Source organism: Cydia fagiglandana, chromosome 23 (assembly GCF_963556715.1).
Source record: "Cydia fagiglandana chromosome 23, ilCydFagi1.1, whole genome shotgun sequence".
NCBI classification, from domain to species: Eukaryota; Metazoa; Arthropoda; class Insecta; order Lepidoptera; family Tortricidae; genus Cydia; species Cydia fagiglandana.
The window spans coordinates 12,275,613-12,292,581 of record NC_085954.1 but is presented as its reverse complement, the minus strand read 5'-3'; the positions used below and the strand labels follow the sequence as shown (position 1 = coordinate 12,292,581).

Sequence of the window (16,969 nt, the reverse complement as noted above, 5' to 3'; positions counted from 1 at the left end):
GTTTGGCTTTTTAATTTTTTTTATTTATGTAAAAATTAGAAGCTATAAAAAAATTTCATATAATTTTGTACATACTCCTTTTTTTTAATAGCCTATTAGTGTGTCCCACTGCTTGGATTTTCAATAATGTTCATATCCAGAGAGGAAAAAGAGGACTACGTTTGTATGAAAAGGCTATTTCGCGCGGGTCCTCCACTTTCGCCTCAAGTGTTTTGTTTTTTACAGTAGGTAATTTGCTTATTTGTAACGTTATCTATGAAAAGGGACCTTATTTTCGATAGCGCTTACGCCATTATTAACGAAGCTCCGATAAACCGATGAATACTATGCCGCGCGACGCTGTGCGGCGTAAGCGCCTACCACAATAAGGTCCCTTTTCATAGATAATGCCCCATTTCATTGTGATGTTGTGAAAACACATTGTCAAAGATGTGAGCTTATTGTTCATTGTCAAAATTCCATAACATGTTACTGCTATTACTAAACTTAATGTTTCACATCATATTTCAAAAGTTTTGACTTGTAGCATGTTTTTAATCAAATTTGAGTATGATCTTATAGATCAACGATGATCACGATCTAATTGGTTTTAATTTAGTGTTGAATGTAGAACTAATTGTTATTTTCTTTTTTTGGGACGCTGCCTACTAAACCACACTTAACACGACTAAAATTATTCGATACCATAGACAATAATCCAGTGGAATTAGAGGAGAGAGAAAAGTAAGTTTAATTTTTTTTTTTTTCATAGATCTACTAGGGAATGATTAATCGTTTAGATTATTTGATTGAATCTTTACTATTATTTGTTGTAAATGATCTCCAATGATAAGTTTATAGAATAGTCGCATTAGTTTTGAATTAAGTTTCAATTTTAACTATTTTTATATAATTTGCGATTTGCTTAGTAGGTATTGGGAATGCCTACATAGCATATGACTGCTAACTTTATTTTACATCAAATTTACTTTTTAGTCACTTGCAAATTAATTTGCAGGATTATTTTTCCATTTTATAGTATTATACCTTTTATAACTATTTATTAAAAATAGGTGATGGTCTCTCTGATATATTTCCTTATTCGGTTATAGTTATTATTTTATCTCGACTAACTTCAAGAACATCATTACGTGTTTCTACTTGATTTATTACTTTTCCTAGGAGTAAATGTTATAAAATGATAATTTTCAGCGACGCCCTTGGTCCGAGCAGATTCTTGGCACACTTTGTCAATGCCGCCCTCAAGGTCACCTCTTGTGGTACCCACGCAGAGATACTAGGCCTCCAAAAGGTCAAGGGCAATCTCCAAGGTCACTGAGTTTGCGTTTTTGCCTGTACATGCTTGGACCAATGGCCAGTTTTGGTTTTATCTAACGTTTTATAGCCAAAAAGATTTTATTTTATAGTGGTAGGATGAGCACTTTTGTCCCTCCTTAACACGGGTTTTGAAGTTTTTTATAATATTTGTATATATTTTTTGCTAAATATCTTATTGTTGCCTAGGTTCCTAACAGCACTAACTCCAGATGTTCTAAGACTGACTACAATTAATACCTCAGGTATCAATTTACTAACAATCATAACATTTTCTATATAGATGGAGAATGCTTTCTTGTTATCACGCTGTTCTGTATTTGAATTTAGAAAAACACACATTCTTAGAGTCAGCGTATTTGATTGTTGCAGAAGGCTTTTATTTCACGACAGACTTACTTATGGTATTTTATATGTCAATATAAAAAGCTTATAAACGACCATGAAACTTGATAAAAATAAGTCTTTCGAGCTATTTAAAGCCTAATTTTGCTTAAGAGTGGTTTTGTATGGTAAACGTGTGATAATTTTACGGTAGCCGCAAATTTAAATTAAGTAGATATTTTATGATTGTTTAAAAATTTTAAATTTATATGCATGTAAAAAGCAAAGTGGAAAGCATTCTTCTAGCTTGATATTTTACGGGTCATTATATATGTAATTTTCATGTAATATAACTAAGTATTTTGTCATTTATTTGTCCATTATCTATTTGAATTACAAGAATAGGGTCATTACAGATTTAGGTTAATTGTTTTCTATTTTGCATGTCCCTAACATAGTTTCATTTGTTTTCATGTTTTGTTCACTCAGTCCGGATGGTAGCTGCCTTAATGAAATGTCGATCGCTCAGTCAATCATATCGCAAGCTTTGCCTGCTTTATCGCCGCGCCTTAACTTGACCTTCAGTCCTAAAACATCTGATAGAACTAGACTGGTTGACTCTCAAAACTACCCTGACAACAAAACTAAAGAAACACGCAGCAGCTTACAAGCTAATCTATCACAATTAGAAGCTACTATCAATGCAAGTAAATCACCAATAAGAGACAATGAAGCTAACGAAACGCAGACCCCGAAAAATGAACCTAGAGTTCACAGTGATAAGGTTCAAACTGTAGTAACCCCAAGCAAATGGCCGCTCAAACCTGGTGTTTTAGTTCATGTGAATTCAAATCACACACTGAGCCCTAAAAATCAAGCAAGAATGGCTGCGAATGTGTCCCAAAATAATGATAAGGAAGAAGATGCTACTTTGGGACTACTTGAAAGAAACAGAGTTAAAAGTGATGATGAAAGATCACCAACCAAATCTGAGTATTCAAAAAAGAATGGTAAACCAAGAAGACATACTCAAAATGTAGTGTCAGGAATATTCAAAAATTTGAGAAGGAAGAGTGATAATGATTCTGATGATGACAGTGGTAAATATAAGAAGATAAATAAGACTAATAAAAGGGCTGTGTCTTTAGTTAATTTGAATAAGCCAGGCTATAGTTTACCAAAGAGCAGAATACGTTCATTTTTCCAAAGTGAAGCGCCTAATGTCATTGTTACTGAAGGAGGTAGTTGTCAGATTATTCTGAAATCATTTATTTTATTAAATTTGATCACAAAATTATCATTTAACTCTTTATACCCTACTATTTATTGGCTGTATATGCAACATTCTTCATTTGAAAACGATGTGGGTTCGTTTTGTGATCAAATCTTCTCTGCTTATATTTTTTTAATTCACCCAAGATTTAACAAGAGAAGATAAACTATCTACGAGAAACAATTTACTCTATAATTTGATACCGTAAAATGGGGTGAGTTGGGTGAAATTTGACTTTCAAACCTCAATAAAATTTGAATTTTACATGTGAAAACTGAATGGTGTATATAATTAGTGGTTCGGACGTTTTTATTTTAGTTTGTATTTTATTTTGGATAGTTCCATTTTATAACTTTGACGATAAAGAGGAAAACCCACCTCACCCCGTAGTGCCTTGTATTTGGCGTGAGAGGGTTTTTCATACAAAGGTGATTTTGGAAGATTGTTGGATCGATTTGTTTTTATTATGCGTATAGCCCCATTTTAAATTGGAATACATTATTTTTGTAGCTGTAGCCTTAAAATCCCTTCTCACCCCCCTCTCAAACCTTCTCTCCCCATTCATAACCCAACTCTCCCCGCGAAACCTACTCACCCCGTTTTACGGTATCAAATTCTTTGTCTTCATCCTCATGATTAACTATTGCTTAAATTTTATCAAATCTGTCAATCATAATCACAAATATACACTTACCTTACCATACACAATGTTACGTTCCCTTTTATCAATTCAGCTTGCATGTATGTTTGTTTGCATGTTTTAGTTGTGTCGTTTAAGAGGCCTGATAGAATTGCCGCTAGTGTGAAACCTTTAAGCGATGATAATGCTAAAGGCACTAGAAAAAGGAAAGCTCCAGGAGACAGTGAGTACTGCACGATTTGCTATTTTATAATTTATCTACTGCTTTAAGTAAGTGCTTTATTTAATCAAACTAGTAAGTACTACCAGTAAATAGATTTGTATAGTCAGCTAAGAAAGTGGTCTACCAATTTTCGACTCCATCATCTGATTTTCGACTGTACATGATTATTTTATCAAGTTGAATTCTTAACTGGATATATAGATACGTACTTATGAATCCAAACGATTTTCACTTCTTGTAAAGAAAGAAAGAAAGAATGTTTTAATGTAAAGTAAACCATTATACATTCCTTCAACAGATCTTATGATGTTATACATTTTCACATCATTGTAAACGATAGTATTAAAGTATCTTTGGTTTTTATTCATAACATTTATCTCAGAATCATATTTCTAATATTTATAATGATTAATAGTTACCTATATTCTTCATTTACATGTTATTAATTTCTTAAAACCTGCGAAACGTAAGTTTTTCGCCATATTTGTTCGTACAAGTAAGTGTGTTCAAAAAAGTATTAAGAACTTGATTATATTTTCCAGGCCCACCTATGAATGGCGTAGATAATGCAGCAAACGGCAACTTAGGAGCGGACAGTCCCGGCCTGTACGAGAATCTGCCGTTCCATGGGCTCCAACAAGCACCTAATAAGGTAAATAAAGATGTTATAACTAATGATAATGTTGAGCTATTTAACAATAAAGATATCGATCAAAATAATTTTGGGGCAGATGTGACTCATAACATACAAGCACATAAGTCAATTTTTGGATAATGCAGAGGCGTTTGCTGCTAGCGTTTTTTTAAGTTTATAGAATTTAATAAAAATGTCACAAATTCATCACAGTATTCCAAAAGGTTACGAATAGTGCTCGATGCGGTGAATTATGGACACTTAGAAATTTAAAAAGAAACCAAGTTGTTTTGATCGAAACTTGCATTAACTTTAATAATTGTGTTGAAATATATTTGGTTAATGTAGAAATTTAATATTTTATTTATAATAATAAACAGTGATCGTACATTTTCTAGCATTTTTGGTGCAGCAGAGTGGTGTTAACGGAATTGGTATAGATAATTTCAACTGAAATGGTAAATTAAGGTTAATATTAACGTAATTAACGCTAATTAATCAATAGGGTAGAAATTATTTATACCAATTCCATTAACACCACTGGATATTATTTAACATGCTGGAAAATGTACGATCACTGATTATAATTAATTAAATAGTACCTATTAGTACAACCTAAATTTTATATTGTACCCATTCCTCTTAAAATAGGTACTGACAATAACCGTAATTTTTTTCACATAATCATGTTGAATTAAATCATTTAATGTTTTGTTTGCTTCACCTACTAATTTGCTGTTTTTTTGTTTCATTCATTTCATGTTTGTTTGCATGACAGCCCGTACAGGCTATACAACCACGAATCGATACGAGTAAAACGGCGAAAGGCATAGAAGCACTTCAAAAACAATTAACTACAAACCCATCATTTACACCGAGAATCGTATGTCCGCCGTTTGTGCAAAATATACCTTATCCAATGACAACAGGATCTAATTCCCAATACCAATATGGAATCCCATTACTATCACCCATTCAGCAAATGTATCCATTACACCAAACGGTACTACTAAATCCGTATCTTCCTCCAATGCAAACGTCTTTTCTTAAACAATTTCCAACAATTGACGAAGAAGTATTAGAAACTGATACTAGAAAATTTTCCTCATTAAATACAAGAAACCCAAGAAGATTACCACAGTTTCAATCAATGAGAGCACTGAGAAAGAGAAACATCGAAAGATTCTACCCTAATACGGAATATGGAGAAAATTTTGCTGAAATTAATAATAACAAAGGGAGTGTTAACTCGGATAAAAATGAACATGAAAATATTATATATGCAAACTATCCTTCTTTGCTCAAAATTAAATCTGATATAAGCGGTGTAGAAGAGTTTGAGAATCTAACCGATTCAATACAAGTGTATGAAGAAAGCAACGAAAATATCAATGCTTCTACTGGATCATTGAAACCAGTGCCGGCACCTAGAACAAAATTGACACCAATGTCGTCGCCACAGAAGACTGATCATGTGTATGTTAATCTGTCAATGCCTTTGATAAACACAAAGTTTATGTCATACGATGTGGTGGACGCACCGATTAGACCTAGTAGATCTGCTGAAGATGTGTCGAAAAAACATCAAAGTGCCAGTAAAAATGTTGAAAAGCCAGCATTACTCCCTAAACCACGAGTAAATATTGACAAAGTTGATACTGGTGATAGTGATGATGATGGGAATATGGAAAATCCTGACGAAAAGAAAGATACATCGAAACCAAATATCATTGGAGCGACGCCTAAAAGAAATACCTCTATAATACTACCATCAGCGTCTTTAGTAAAATCAGCAGTAAGTAAGCTAAATGACCAAGGAATGAACAAAGTTGGACTACCAAAAAAGCAAGTGATATCGCCAAATAAAACATTACAAATACCAAAGCTTACCGAAAAACCTATACCAAAGAGGAACCTTATTAAACGTAGTAACTCTGTTCAAAGTAGTATTACTTTGAATGATGCTCAGGTATAACGCTTCTTTATGTTTTTCTTTTCTATCATCCTTTGTTTTAACATCCCCACTCTTAAAACTATCTTAAAGCTCTTTTACTAAATTACTAACATTTTCCATTTCAGAATACTAACATACTTCAACAACAATACCTTCAAAAACGTAATTTTGTAAATTTAAATAGTAAAGGCAAGAATAAGAAAAATTTCCAAATTCCATTGCAAAAACATCACAGTTTCTGTTACTTCCAGCCTATAAGAGTAGACAAACGCATACCAGTAGATCAAGAGAGATCATATAACAACACTATAGGACCTATGATCTACCAACCAGCAGAAGCACAATATTATACAAAAACCCTTAACAGAAGCAGAGAAAAAAACAGCCATAAACTGAACCGGCTGAAGAAATCCGAAAGCCTAAGAGAAAAGCTTTCATGTGTAGGCGTATACGATAATTACGAGAAACCAAACTATCCTGAACCAGAGTACAATGATTCAGAAAGAAGATCGTACCTACAACTCCTAAAAGGCAATTACATATCAAACTCAACGAGAAATTTAGGCCCCGAGCACAACTATAATACAAATTTTAATACAATGGGCCCCAAAGATGAAAAACCTAAGCATAAAAAACTAGTATATGCAGATTTAGCTTTAGGTAATCATAACTTGAAATTTAAGAACACTGTCAATTCTAAAAGACACTTGTACGATACGTACTCTATAGGTAACCATGATAGTACTAACAAGGAGACTAATAGTAGTCATAGTAATGTAGCCAGTAGTCGAAAAGGAACTCACAGCCAGCAACGTAGTGACTACGCTACGCTTAAATTTAACGAAATCGATGTCTGAAAGGTAAGAGATATTAAAACATTTATAACCATCATTATGATCATCTTTAATTGTGTCAATGAACAAAAACTGATTCAGATATCATAATTCTTGATAACTTGAATTTTCAATTAAATGTTAACCTAATTGGAAGTTTTGTATATTATTAAAAATAAAACACTATAGTAACTAGTTTATTGACACAATTTTGAGGTGCAAATTATCCAGATTTCATTTGCGAGAATAATGAAATTAAATCACATAGGTTTTAAGAAATGAGATCTGGGTAAATTCTCCTGTTGCGTGAATGCTTATAATAGTTTAATTATTTTTCTTTTTCTAAACTAACAGTATATAACCAAATAAGATGCTATTTGTTCTGCAGGTTAATCATTATTCATTAAAATAATTATTTAAATGATTTTCACTTTATAGAAAATAAGATTTAATTATTATAAGTCAATTAAGTCAATATAAAAATATATAATTATTAAATATCTATTTTTTCCAATTGGTAATATGTGGTAAAGTGAATGCTTCATAGCATGACTCCCGAAACAGTCAAGAGCAATGAAATAGGTCCATATTACACAAAAAACTAGCAATAAAAAATCATATTTCAATGCTTTTGAGTCTATGCTTATAGCATGTGTGCCGTTGTGACGTTTTGTCTTGTTCTAGGGCCGCAAAAAGCTATTTACCAAGAGTGACACGTACATTTATTAAAAAGAGGTAATTTTCCAAATTTTACGCACTTGCTTTTATAATTAGAACGCTTTTTGATTTTAAAACTAACATTGGCACTAACATGACTAAATAGTATTCAATTTTCGGTTATAAGTTAGAAAAACAAATAATAACTTCCTAACTTTTAAGTATCTTACTGACTTTAATACTTATCATATTTTTTCCTTTTTTTTTGTAAGTTTCATTATGATAAACAATAATGGTAAAACAATTATTATTGTCTTCACATTCTCACCGTAGTTATATATCACCTGTTTATAATCCAATCCTCATCATAACTTTTAATGCACCACTTAACACATATTACCAAACAAAATTACAGTCGATTTTATACATTCAACTATTTTAATAAGATGGTTGCATAACAATCTTATTTAAAAATATCTAAAGGAGAAATCTACCGGAGTGTCGTTTTAAACGCAACAATTTTAATACTTTTGATAATTATGAAATGGTCAATTTTATTTATTTTATTCCATGGCTTGGCTTAACATTGACATTAGCAAATTTTACAAAATTTTGTAAAATTTGCTAACATTGTCAGACCTTAAGTTATAAAATTTTATTAAGAACATAAAACTAAAATAAAAATAACAAAGAAACATGTACCTAAAACTAAACAAATAAATTCGATAGCAACTTGGGGCAAGAGAAACACGTGTAAACATTCTCATATTGTTTCTACTGTCCTGAGCAAAATAAACTGATGTTCCTCTTACTTCACATGACCTTATAACTATAGTATTTTACTGAACTTATCTTATATTTCAATAATAAATATATTTCCAGCCATTCAAACCCATTAAAAACCAGTAAGAGAAACATTGGGGCACAAACACTTGCAGGGAATCCTCATACTATCTTCTAACCCCGAGCCAATTAAACTGATGTTAAGGGGCCCACTGATTAGCAGTCCGCCGGACGGTATCGGCCTGTCAGTTGTTCGGAACTGTCAAAATGTTGTTCTAACTGACAGGTCGATACCGTCCGGTGGAATCAGTGGGCCCCTCTCTTACCCCACATAACTACTGTCGTCTGAACTTACCATAAATTTCAAAAATATGTATTTTTCCAGCCGTTCAAACCGGACGACATGTTCATTTACGCCGACGCCGACCTGAAGGACTACGGGCCGATCAACTACAAGCAGGCCTCCATCTACTCGCAGATGAAGAGGGTTAAGGAGCAACAGCGGCTGCAGGAGATATACGACAAGCAACAGGACGATATGTTGTGATTTCGATGCAAAACTTTACTAAAGGAAGATGGAAAACTTCACCGCTTCTGGCAAGATTCGAACTAGCAAGTTTTTGGAACATCGATTCAATTTCTCTTAACCAACTGAAGCTGGCCAAGATGCCAATTGTTCACGCCGTAACGATACGCTTATGTCTCTCTGTCGCACTAATATGGAAGAGTGATAGAGAGAGATTACCGTTTTGTTTGCTACGGCGCAAACGATTTCGCTGGCTAGGCCCTCTGAGCTAACGAATCTTACCAGAAGTTTGTGAATTTTTCCATTTATTCCTTCTTTTTGAGACGCAAATTATTTATATCGTTTGCAGACGTATCTGCTTGATAAAACGTAGTTTATTTTAATACAGTTATTTCAACTCGGGAAAGGGATCTTAGAAAGAGAAACAATAAGCTGAACTCCTTCAAGACTACTTGAAGAATGCCAAAATTAAGGTGTACAATCAGCAGCAAAAGTTGCTAAGCGGGCGAGGTGTTCAAAATTACCTTGACGCGCTCTTATTCTCTTAACAATAAAGTCGCGTCAAGATGATTTTGAACACGTCGTCCGCTTTGCAACTTTTGCTGCTGACTGCACCTGTACATTTTTAGCTTATTCTTATTACCTTTCGTTCATAAGTGCAACCCTTTATTTGAATAGGCGTACTCGTATTCTGAATGTAGTAACAGGTTTTTTAATCTGGATATAATCTGTCAGTAGTGTCAGTTACAAAAGTGGCGTTTCGGTTGACAGATTACATTTGTAATAAATCGAGATCAAATACAAAACCTGTCATTACAATCAGAATACGCCTCTGATTTTATATAAGAATCATGTATTTTTTTATTATAAATATGCTTATTTATAGAACCTGCTGTTGCTGTGTCGTAGCTGTTAAAATAGTAAGGTAAAATGGTCGATACTTCCTACAATATCGATACTTTTAGACTTCATTAACGTAAAAGACATACATAATTATGTCGCTTACGCTAATCGACTCTAATGGCATCAATATTATACGTTAGAACTTTCTCTACACGATATAACAATCTGTAAAATACTCTGGACTGACAAACAACCCCAATTGTGACGATTAGCCTAAAATGTACAGATTAGCGTAATTATTGCCTATGTAAATAAATTATTTTCACTTCCGCATACAACTGTGAAATAAAGACTATGATGTAAGTTTTTCAATCGAACTGTACTCTTCTCTGGATAAAGGATAAGTTAAAAAGGCGTCCGCAGCAAAATATAATAAAAAAATCATAGCCTTGAAGTAATCGGCACTTGCGCTGCGTCTTACATAAGCGAACAACTCGCGAACGCGACGCGACGCGGCGCGTCGGGCCCCAGGTGTTCGCGTTCGCAACGAGATCGCCCACGTAGGACACTTCTATAGGTATCAAAAGATTGATTTTCCCCGCGCCGCATCGCTTCGCTTCGCGTTCGCGTGTTGTTCGCCTATTTACGTAGTACGCTGCATTACATTTTTTTTTCGCTAGCGTGTATTACTGAATCGCGATTAGAAAGGGATTGAGATAGCTGTCAATCCATATTGATTTTGACGTAAGTGTATGGAAATCTGTTATTTCTAATCCCTTTCTGATCGCGGCATGATAATACGACCTATGGCATAGGTATACAACTAATTGCCAAAACGCCTAAATTACATTGTCAATTTCCTGACTATACCATCGTGTATTAAAACTGAATGTCCTGAAATTTCCTTGTACATACATTTCTGGATAAAAATAAGGCAGTAATGTAATAGTTATACTGTTTTTTGTACACTTAGATTTTTACTTTTGTTACAATCTTTCATAAACAGGGTATTTGGCTGAATATGAAAGAAAACAGACGTATTTAAAGGTTTGTAAATAAAATAGCGAATAAACTAGCTCTGGGCCTTCGTTTAAATAATACTATTTCATATTGTTATAAATTAATTAATGGTGTTTTAGAGCAAATGTATTTATTCCTCTTGACACTATAGCATTGGCTTTTATTACTTTCATTTATTTGATAAAAACGTTTGATTGAAATGAAAATAATTTGATTCTAGGAATTATTTAAGGCCCCATAACTATTTGTAATGCTTTTCATATTTACATGCATAAAAAGCTTTTTGATTTTATTTTTATTAATTGTATTCATTACAAAGCAAAATAAAAAATAAAATTGAAGACTAATTATTAACATTTTTTTGTAACTTGAACCGACATGGGCTTTTGAGAGATCCTGTGACTAATGTTATTTTTATTTTATTCCTGTTTTTGTAGGGTAACAACACGTTAGATTTTATTATCCGTCCAAACGGGTGAGTCTACAAAATTAGTTGAATTTAGCTAAAACCCATTTCTAGGTAAAATTGTAATTAGTGTAAAATACGCTAAGCTGTATGAAATTAAAAGTAAAACCATAGAATCGAACCAAGCTAACTCTGCACCGCATTTGCAATGACAAAATGTGGCGATGTCATCATCAGTGTCTAATTTCTATGAAATATGACGTTGATAATGACACTCTCTCACTTTGTGCTCAAATGGATGCAAAGTTAACTTAGACAGATTTTAGTCGAATGAACAAAGATAGATTGTAAATTAGTACATATTTGAGAATTACGAACACTTCTAAGATCTGAAGTGGATTACATTAAATGTATCAAAAAGTAATCGTGAATAATAATGAAGTAATTGAATTGTTTATTATTTAAAGTAATTATTTATATCGATTGTAGAACTGTCAATGGATTATACAACGTGTCCCAAAATTGAACGATAAGCTGGCACCAGAAGATGGACCTGCTCATGACTACTCGAGGAAACATAATAAAAAAATTTTGAAAAAAAAAATTGTAGACATGGAATTGGAAGGAATTGTATTGTCGATTTTTATTTTTTCTTGTAATTCTACAGGGTGATTCAGGAGACGTGAGCAGCACTAACACTGCGCATTTCGTAAATTATAAGCAACTGTTTCGTATCAGTATTAGTGAGGTTAACGTTAATTTTAAAGTCGTGTTGGAAAAAAAAAGTTATAATTTATTTACGACATGCATGGTCACCCTACAATTAGAATACTAAACTACCGATATTTTGTGTCAAATTGAATGTCATCAGTGTCATCACGGTCTGGTTACTTTTGAGAACTCGTATGTCACTCAAGTTTGACAGTTTATTTTCTTCGTAATCATAATGCTGTCATTAAGGTTAAAGAGGTTTTATGTTTATTAATTAGGTCTTGTAGGGTGACCATGATTGTTGAGAATTAAATTTGCCCTCGCCAAAAAGTTAAAAAATAGGAAAAAGTGTGGTTGTTTCACATAAATACGACGGTGATCGATCAATTATCAGTTACTGAGTGTGCAGGATTAGTCCTGCTCACGTCTCATGAATCACCCTGTATAATAAATTGAGATATTTTTTTTATTTTTTTTCCTGGAGTAGTCATGAGCAGGCCCATCTTCTGGTGCCAGCTTATCGTTGAATTTTGGGACACGTGGTATATTTAAAATATACATATTGTGTGGATACATGATTTAGTGTTCATACATTTGGGGCCCGTAGTATAACGGCATTTATTTTATACTTTTAATTCATATATTTTGTACCGATTTTTTATTTATGAATGCAACGAAATACGAATTTTAATGTACTTAATTTATATTTTAACATCGCTTTAAGGTATACTGCTGTTACTTGTGATAATAGTACTTGTAACGAACTATTATTGTTAATAACTAGAAAATGTACTAAACATTAACGAAAAGCGGTTATTTTAAATAATATTTGGTACTTATAAGTTATTAACACATTTCAATTGTTTAAAATGAAAATACCAAATTAATTGTTTTCTGGCGTTTTGATTAATCATTATATATTTGTAAACGCCATTGCAAAATATTTGAATTATTTTCGTCGTTAAATAATTAACGAATAATGAATTATTCTTGTTTGTGAGACTAAACCCGTAAATTTATTGTCATACTAATGTACTTAAATAAAAGTCTTTGCCAAAAAAACTTTATTTTTTGCTGCTCATTTGGTGCCGAATATTGATGTTTTTTAAAAATTATTACTCAATACTTAGCAGGTTATTTATATTTATTTACTCCTAAATGATGAGACTTATTTGAGTAAAGTAAAATTATTTCGCCAATGGCTTTTTTTATTAATTGAAGTAAATAAATAAAATGTGTATATATGTCACAAGGTCAGTAAAGTCCAAAGATTCTTTTTTATTTCAACATTTTGTAATAAACCGATGTGTTAAAATGAATAATGTCACTTTAGTAAATACAGGCTACTTATAAATAATATGTAACACTTCATTCCGCGGTTATATATTGAAATTTAAATACATAGGATGGTTAATGTAACTAGAGATTTTGTACATAAAGTGACTTGTTATAATATTGTCAAATAGTGTTAATAAATTAATTTATGGATTTTTATTGACTTTTTTATTACCCCTTTTAGTTTAACACTAAATAAAACAAAGGTTATATAAACACTTATTTTATTATAAATTTTTATCAAATTTATGGTTCATAATTTTAACGTTAAATAAAATTATCACAGCCATTTTTGAGGCAGACTTAAGACACATTTTTTGCACCATAGGCACTTACTTTTTCTCGACTGCTTAGTCAAAACCAATTAATTAAAGGGTGAAATATAGCATAAATTGCATTAGCTTTTTATAGAAATGTATCAGATTATTATTATTATATATTCATAATTCATAATAATTTATTTGAAAAAAAAAAGTAAGTTTTGTATGAAAGTCTTAAGGTTTTCGTTTTACATCTTCAGTTTTGTATAAAAAAAAATGTTACAGATCTGATACATTTCTTTATTTGCTAAGGAAACATAAGAGCATCTTTGCTGCATATTTGCATATCTGCATGCCTTTTAGCGACCTAATAAATCGATAAACAAATAAAAATGAATAATCTGAATTACTTATTCAATTACTGACGAAATATAAAAACAAGCAGTCGAGGGTTTTTAGAATTCTTAACTAATACATATGACAATATAAAAAGATACCCAATAACAAGCCTGAAAACAGTTATTTACGATACAAGTGCGGAAAAGAGGAATTTCGTAATAATATTCGCACGTATATCGTACAACGTTTTACAGTACATAGGTATGGCCCTTTAAACTTTTGACATACGCACGAAAAGTGCTATTTCTCGCACTAGTGCGGGAAAATAGGACCATATGTACTGTAAAGGTAATATCCTTTCGTTTATGGAATGGGACTTTTAAGTTTTAGCAAACAATGTAAAAAATATTAGTCAATAGTGACAAAAAGTGTATAAAGAAAACTTTAAATATTATCAATTGTAGTACCTACTCTACTTACGTTGTTACATTGTAATTGCATGTAAAAAATCCGCAAGTAAGTATAACGGGTTAGCACTGATTGACTAGCACGTTATCTTTTCGCAGATTAGCAAAGTAATAATTTGGTTTTAATTTAAATTGTTCAATAATGACATGACACAAACTACTTTTTAGGGTTCCGTACCCAAAAGGTAAAACGGGACCCTATTACTAAGACTTCGCTGTCCGTCCGTCCGTCTGTCTGTCACCAGGCTGTATCTTACCAGGATATATTTCTGTTGCCGCTATAACAACAAATACTAAAAACAGAATAAAATAAAGATTTAAATGGGGCTCCCATACAACAAACGTGATTTTTGACCAAAGTTAAGCAACGTCGGGCGTGGTCAGTACTTGGATGGGTGACCGTTTTTTTTTTCTTTTTTTTTCCTTTTTTTTTCATTATGGTACGGAACCCTTCGTGCACGAGTCCGACTCGCACTTGCCCGGTTTTTTTTTAAACCACAGTGAAATGTTCTGGCTTCCGTAAGTAACCTTTTCATATTGTCACATTAACGAAAATAATTACAATAATCTCACAATTGTTTCTCACTTTAACGTTTCTTTATAATTCTAAACGGTGTCCTACATCTGTGCAAATAATATCAATGCAAAGCTATGACTTAATATCACAAATACAGCTTAATACTAAATACATACTTAATTATCACAACTTATACTATAGCACATTTTTCTCTAATGATTATCATCGGTGTTAATACCGGGTATGGCCTGTAACATGAGCAAATAATTAAAACATACATTGTACTCTGTTGAACAAAACTGTCACCGTTTGAGAACGGTGACAGTTTTTTCAACAACTTTTAAAAATTATGAAGTAGGTATTTAGACTCCCTATTTTTCATACAAAATAAATATTGTCTTCAATGGACGCCATCGCCACGCCATATCATTGTGATTGACGTTGCTTGTCACGCCTTAAACATAACAAAATTCACAATACATTGCGTCTTAGAATAAACTTTAAAGTGTATTAAAAATCAAACCACAAGTAATTTTTAAAAGTCGCTGAACAAATGTTGGTCAATATGAGCAGTACAGCCTACGGTTTAATTTTTTGCTCATATTACAGGCCACACCCGGTATAATAAAATGAATAAAGGATGACGCACTAGATCGATTCAGGTCCGGGCGTTAGGCGTCCGACACTTCGTTTTCTATACAAATCATCACGTGATCATCGATCATCCGTCATAGAAAACGAAGTATGCCTCGACTAGCAATGCACCAAGGAGAAGTTTCTTAAGTTGCGAAACTTCTATGAAGAATATTCTCTGGAACTTAAATTTAATAAACAATCTAATCGTGTCAAGACCGACGTAGACACATTTTAAATATTTCGCCTGCCCGCTTTACTGTTATGTGGCGTGTAATATTATATATTACACAAAATACTAAAGTTCTCATGGGAACATTCTCACAGAGAACTTTCTAAGTTTCTTTCATGTAATTTCTCTGAAATTTCCGAGACCTTTTCTGCAATTTCTGCAATTTGTACATTGCTAACCTCGATTAGTATGCTGGCGTGAGTCATCCATAAAATTTTGAATACATTTTACTTTTACTAACATACTTCAATATAGCACCGATGATTACCATAAAACTGCAATTCCACCAGAGATGTGCAAGGATGCGTAGCGAGAGATGTACGTGCTTATTAAAAACCATTAGAATCACTACACGCTGAGCTATGAAAACAAATTAATTCTATTAGTTCTTAACAAACACATCCATCGCTGCACATCCTCGCACATCTCTGGTGGAAACGTAGCCTAAGAGGAGACTTTGTGACGATACTATTCTCACTATAATTGTCATGGTCATGTCTTATAGTACAAAGTAAGGAAATCCACCTATTTTCTGGAAACCAAAATATAATCTAGACATAAAAAGGCCAGGTTTAAGGATGACGTTAGACTGGGCCATGTCCGGGCCGGAGCATCCGGCGCTTACTTTTCTATCACATGGCAAGGCATCACGTGATGCTTTCCATAGAAAATGATGCGCTGGAAGCTCCGGCCCGGACACGGCCCGGTCTAACGTGAGTCATCCTTTACCTATAACGTCGGCTGAGAATACGTTTGTTAAATCGTTTTTTAATTATTACTAAAATACAAAAAAATATGCTATAATTGACACTAATCGGATTTTGAAAAAATCCATTTTTGAAAAATGTTGTGCCATATCCGGAATTTACTATAGGATAATTACACTCTGTCAACAGAAAATTATCACAAAAGTGTGACATATCCACAACTTTTGTGTCATGTCATACATTATACATTTAACATTTACTCATCAAAACGGATATGGCAAAAATAAATATGCTTTTATTTCATGATTACCACTGTATTCACAATATTTGTAAGGTAC

General features: G+C 32.7%; 1 protein-coding gene across 8 annotated transcripts in view; it reads left to right on the top strand.

Annotated features, from left to right (window-relative positions):
• The window catches only part of LOC134675839 (hemicentin-2), a 665,006-nt gene extending 654,521 nt beyond the window's left edge, over window positions 1–10,485 (top strand). For 3 of the 8 annotated variants that reach the window (XR_010099813.1, XR_010099812.1, XR_010099811.1), the window contains 5 exons: window positions 4,317–4,426; window positions 5,187–6,377; window positions 6,488–7,222; window positions 7,880–7,930; window positions 9,021–9,093. Coding sequence is in view for 5 of the 8 variants with exons in the window: in XM_063534133.1 (XP_063390203.1) it covers window positions 690–723; window positions 2,128–2,879; window positions 3,676–3,774; window positions 4,317–4,426; window positions 9,021–9,182 (1,157 nt within the window). In the remaining 3 variants the exon portion in view is untranslated. Of the gene's footprint in view, window positions 1–689; window positions 724–1,191; window positions 1,311–2,127; window positions 2,880–3,675; window positions 3,775–4,316; window positions 4,427–5,186; window positions 6,378–6,487; window positions 7,223–7,879; window positions 7,931–9,020 lie in introns of those variants that run through there. The other 5 variants (XM_063534137.1, XM_063534135.1, XM_063534133.1 and 2 more) reach the window with 4 other exon arrangements.
• The last annotated feature ends 6,484 nt before the right edge of the window (window positions 10,486–16,969 follow it).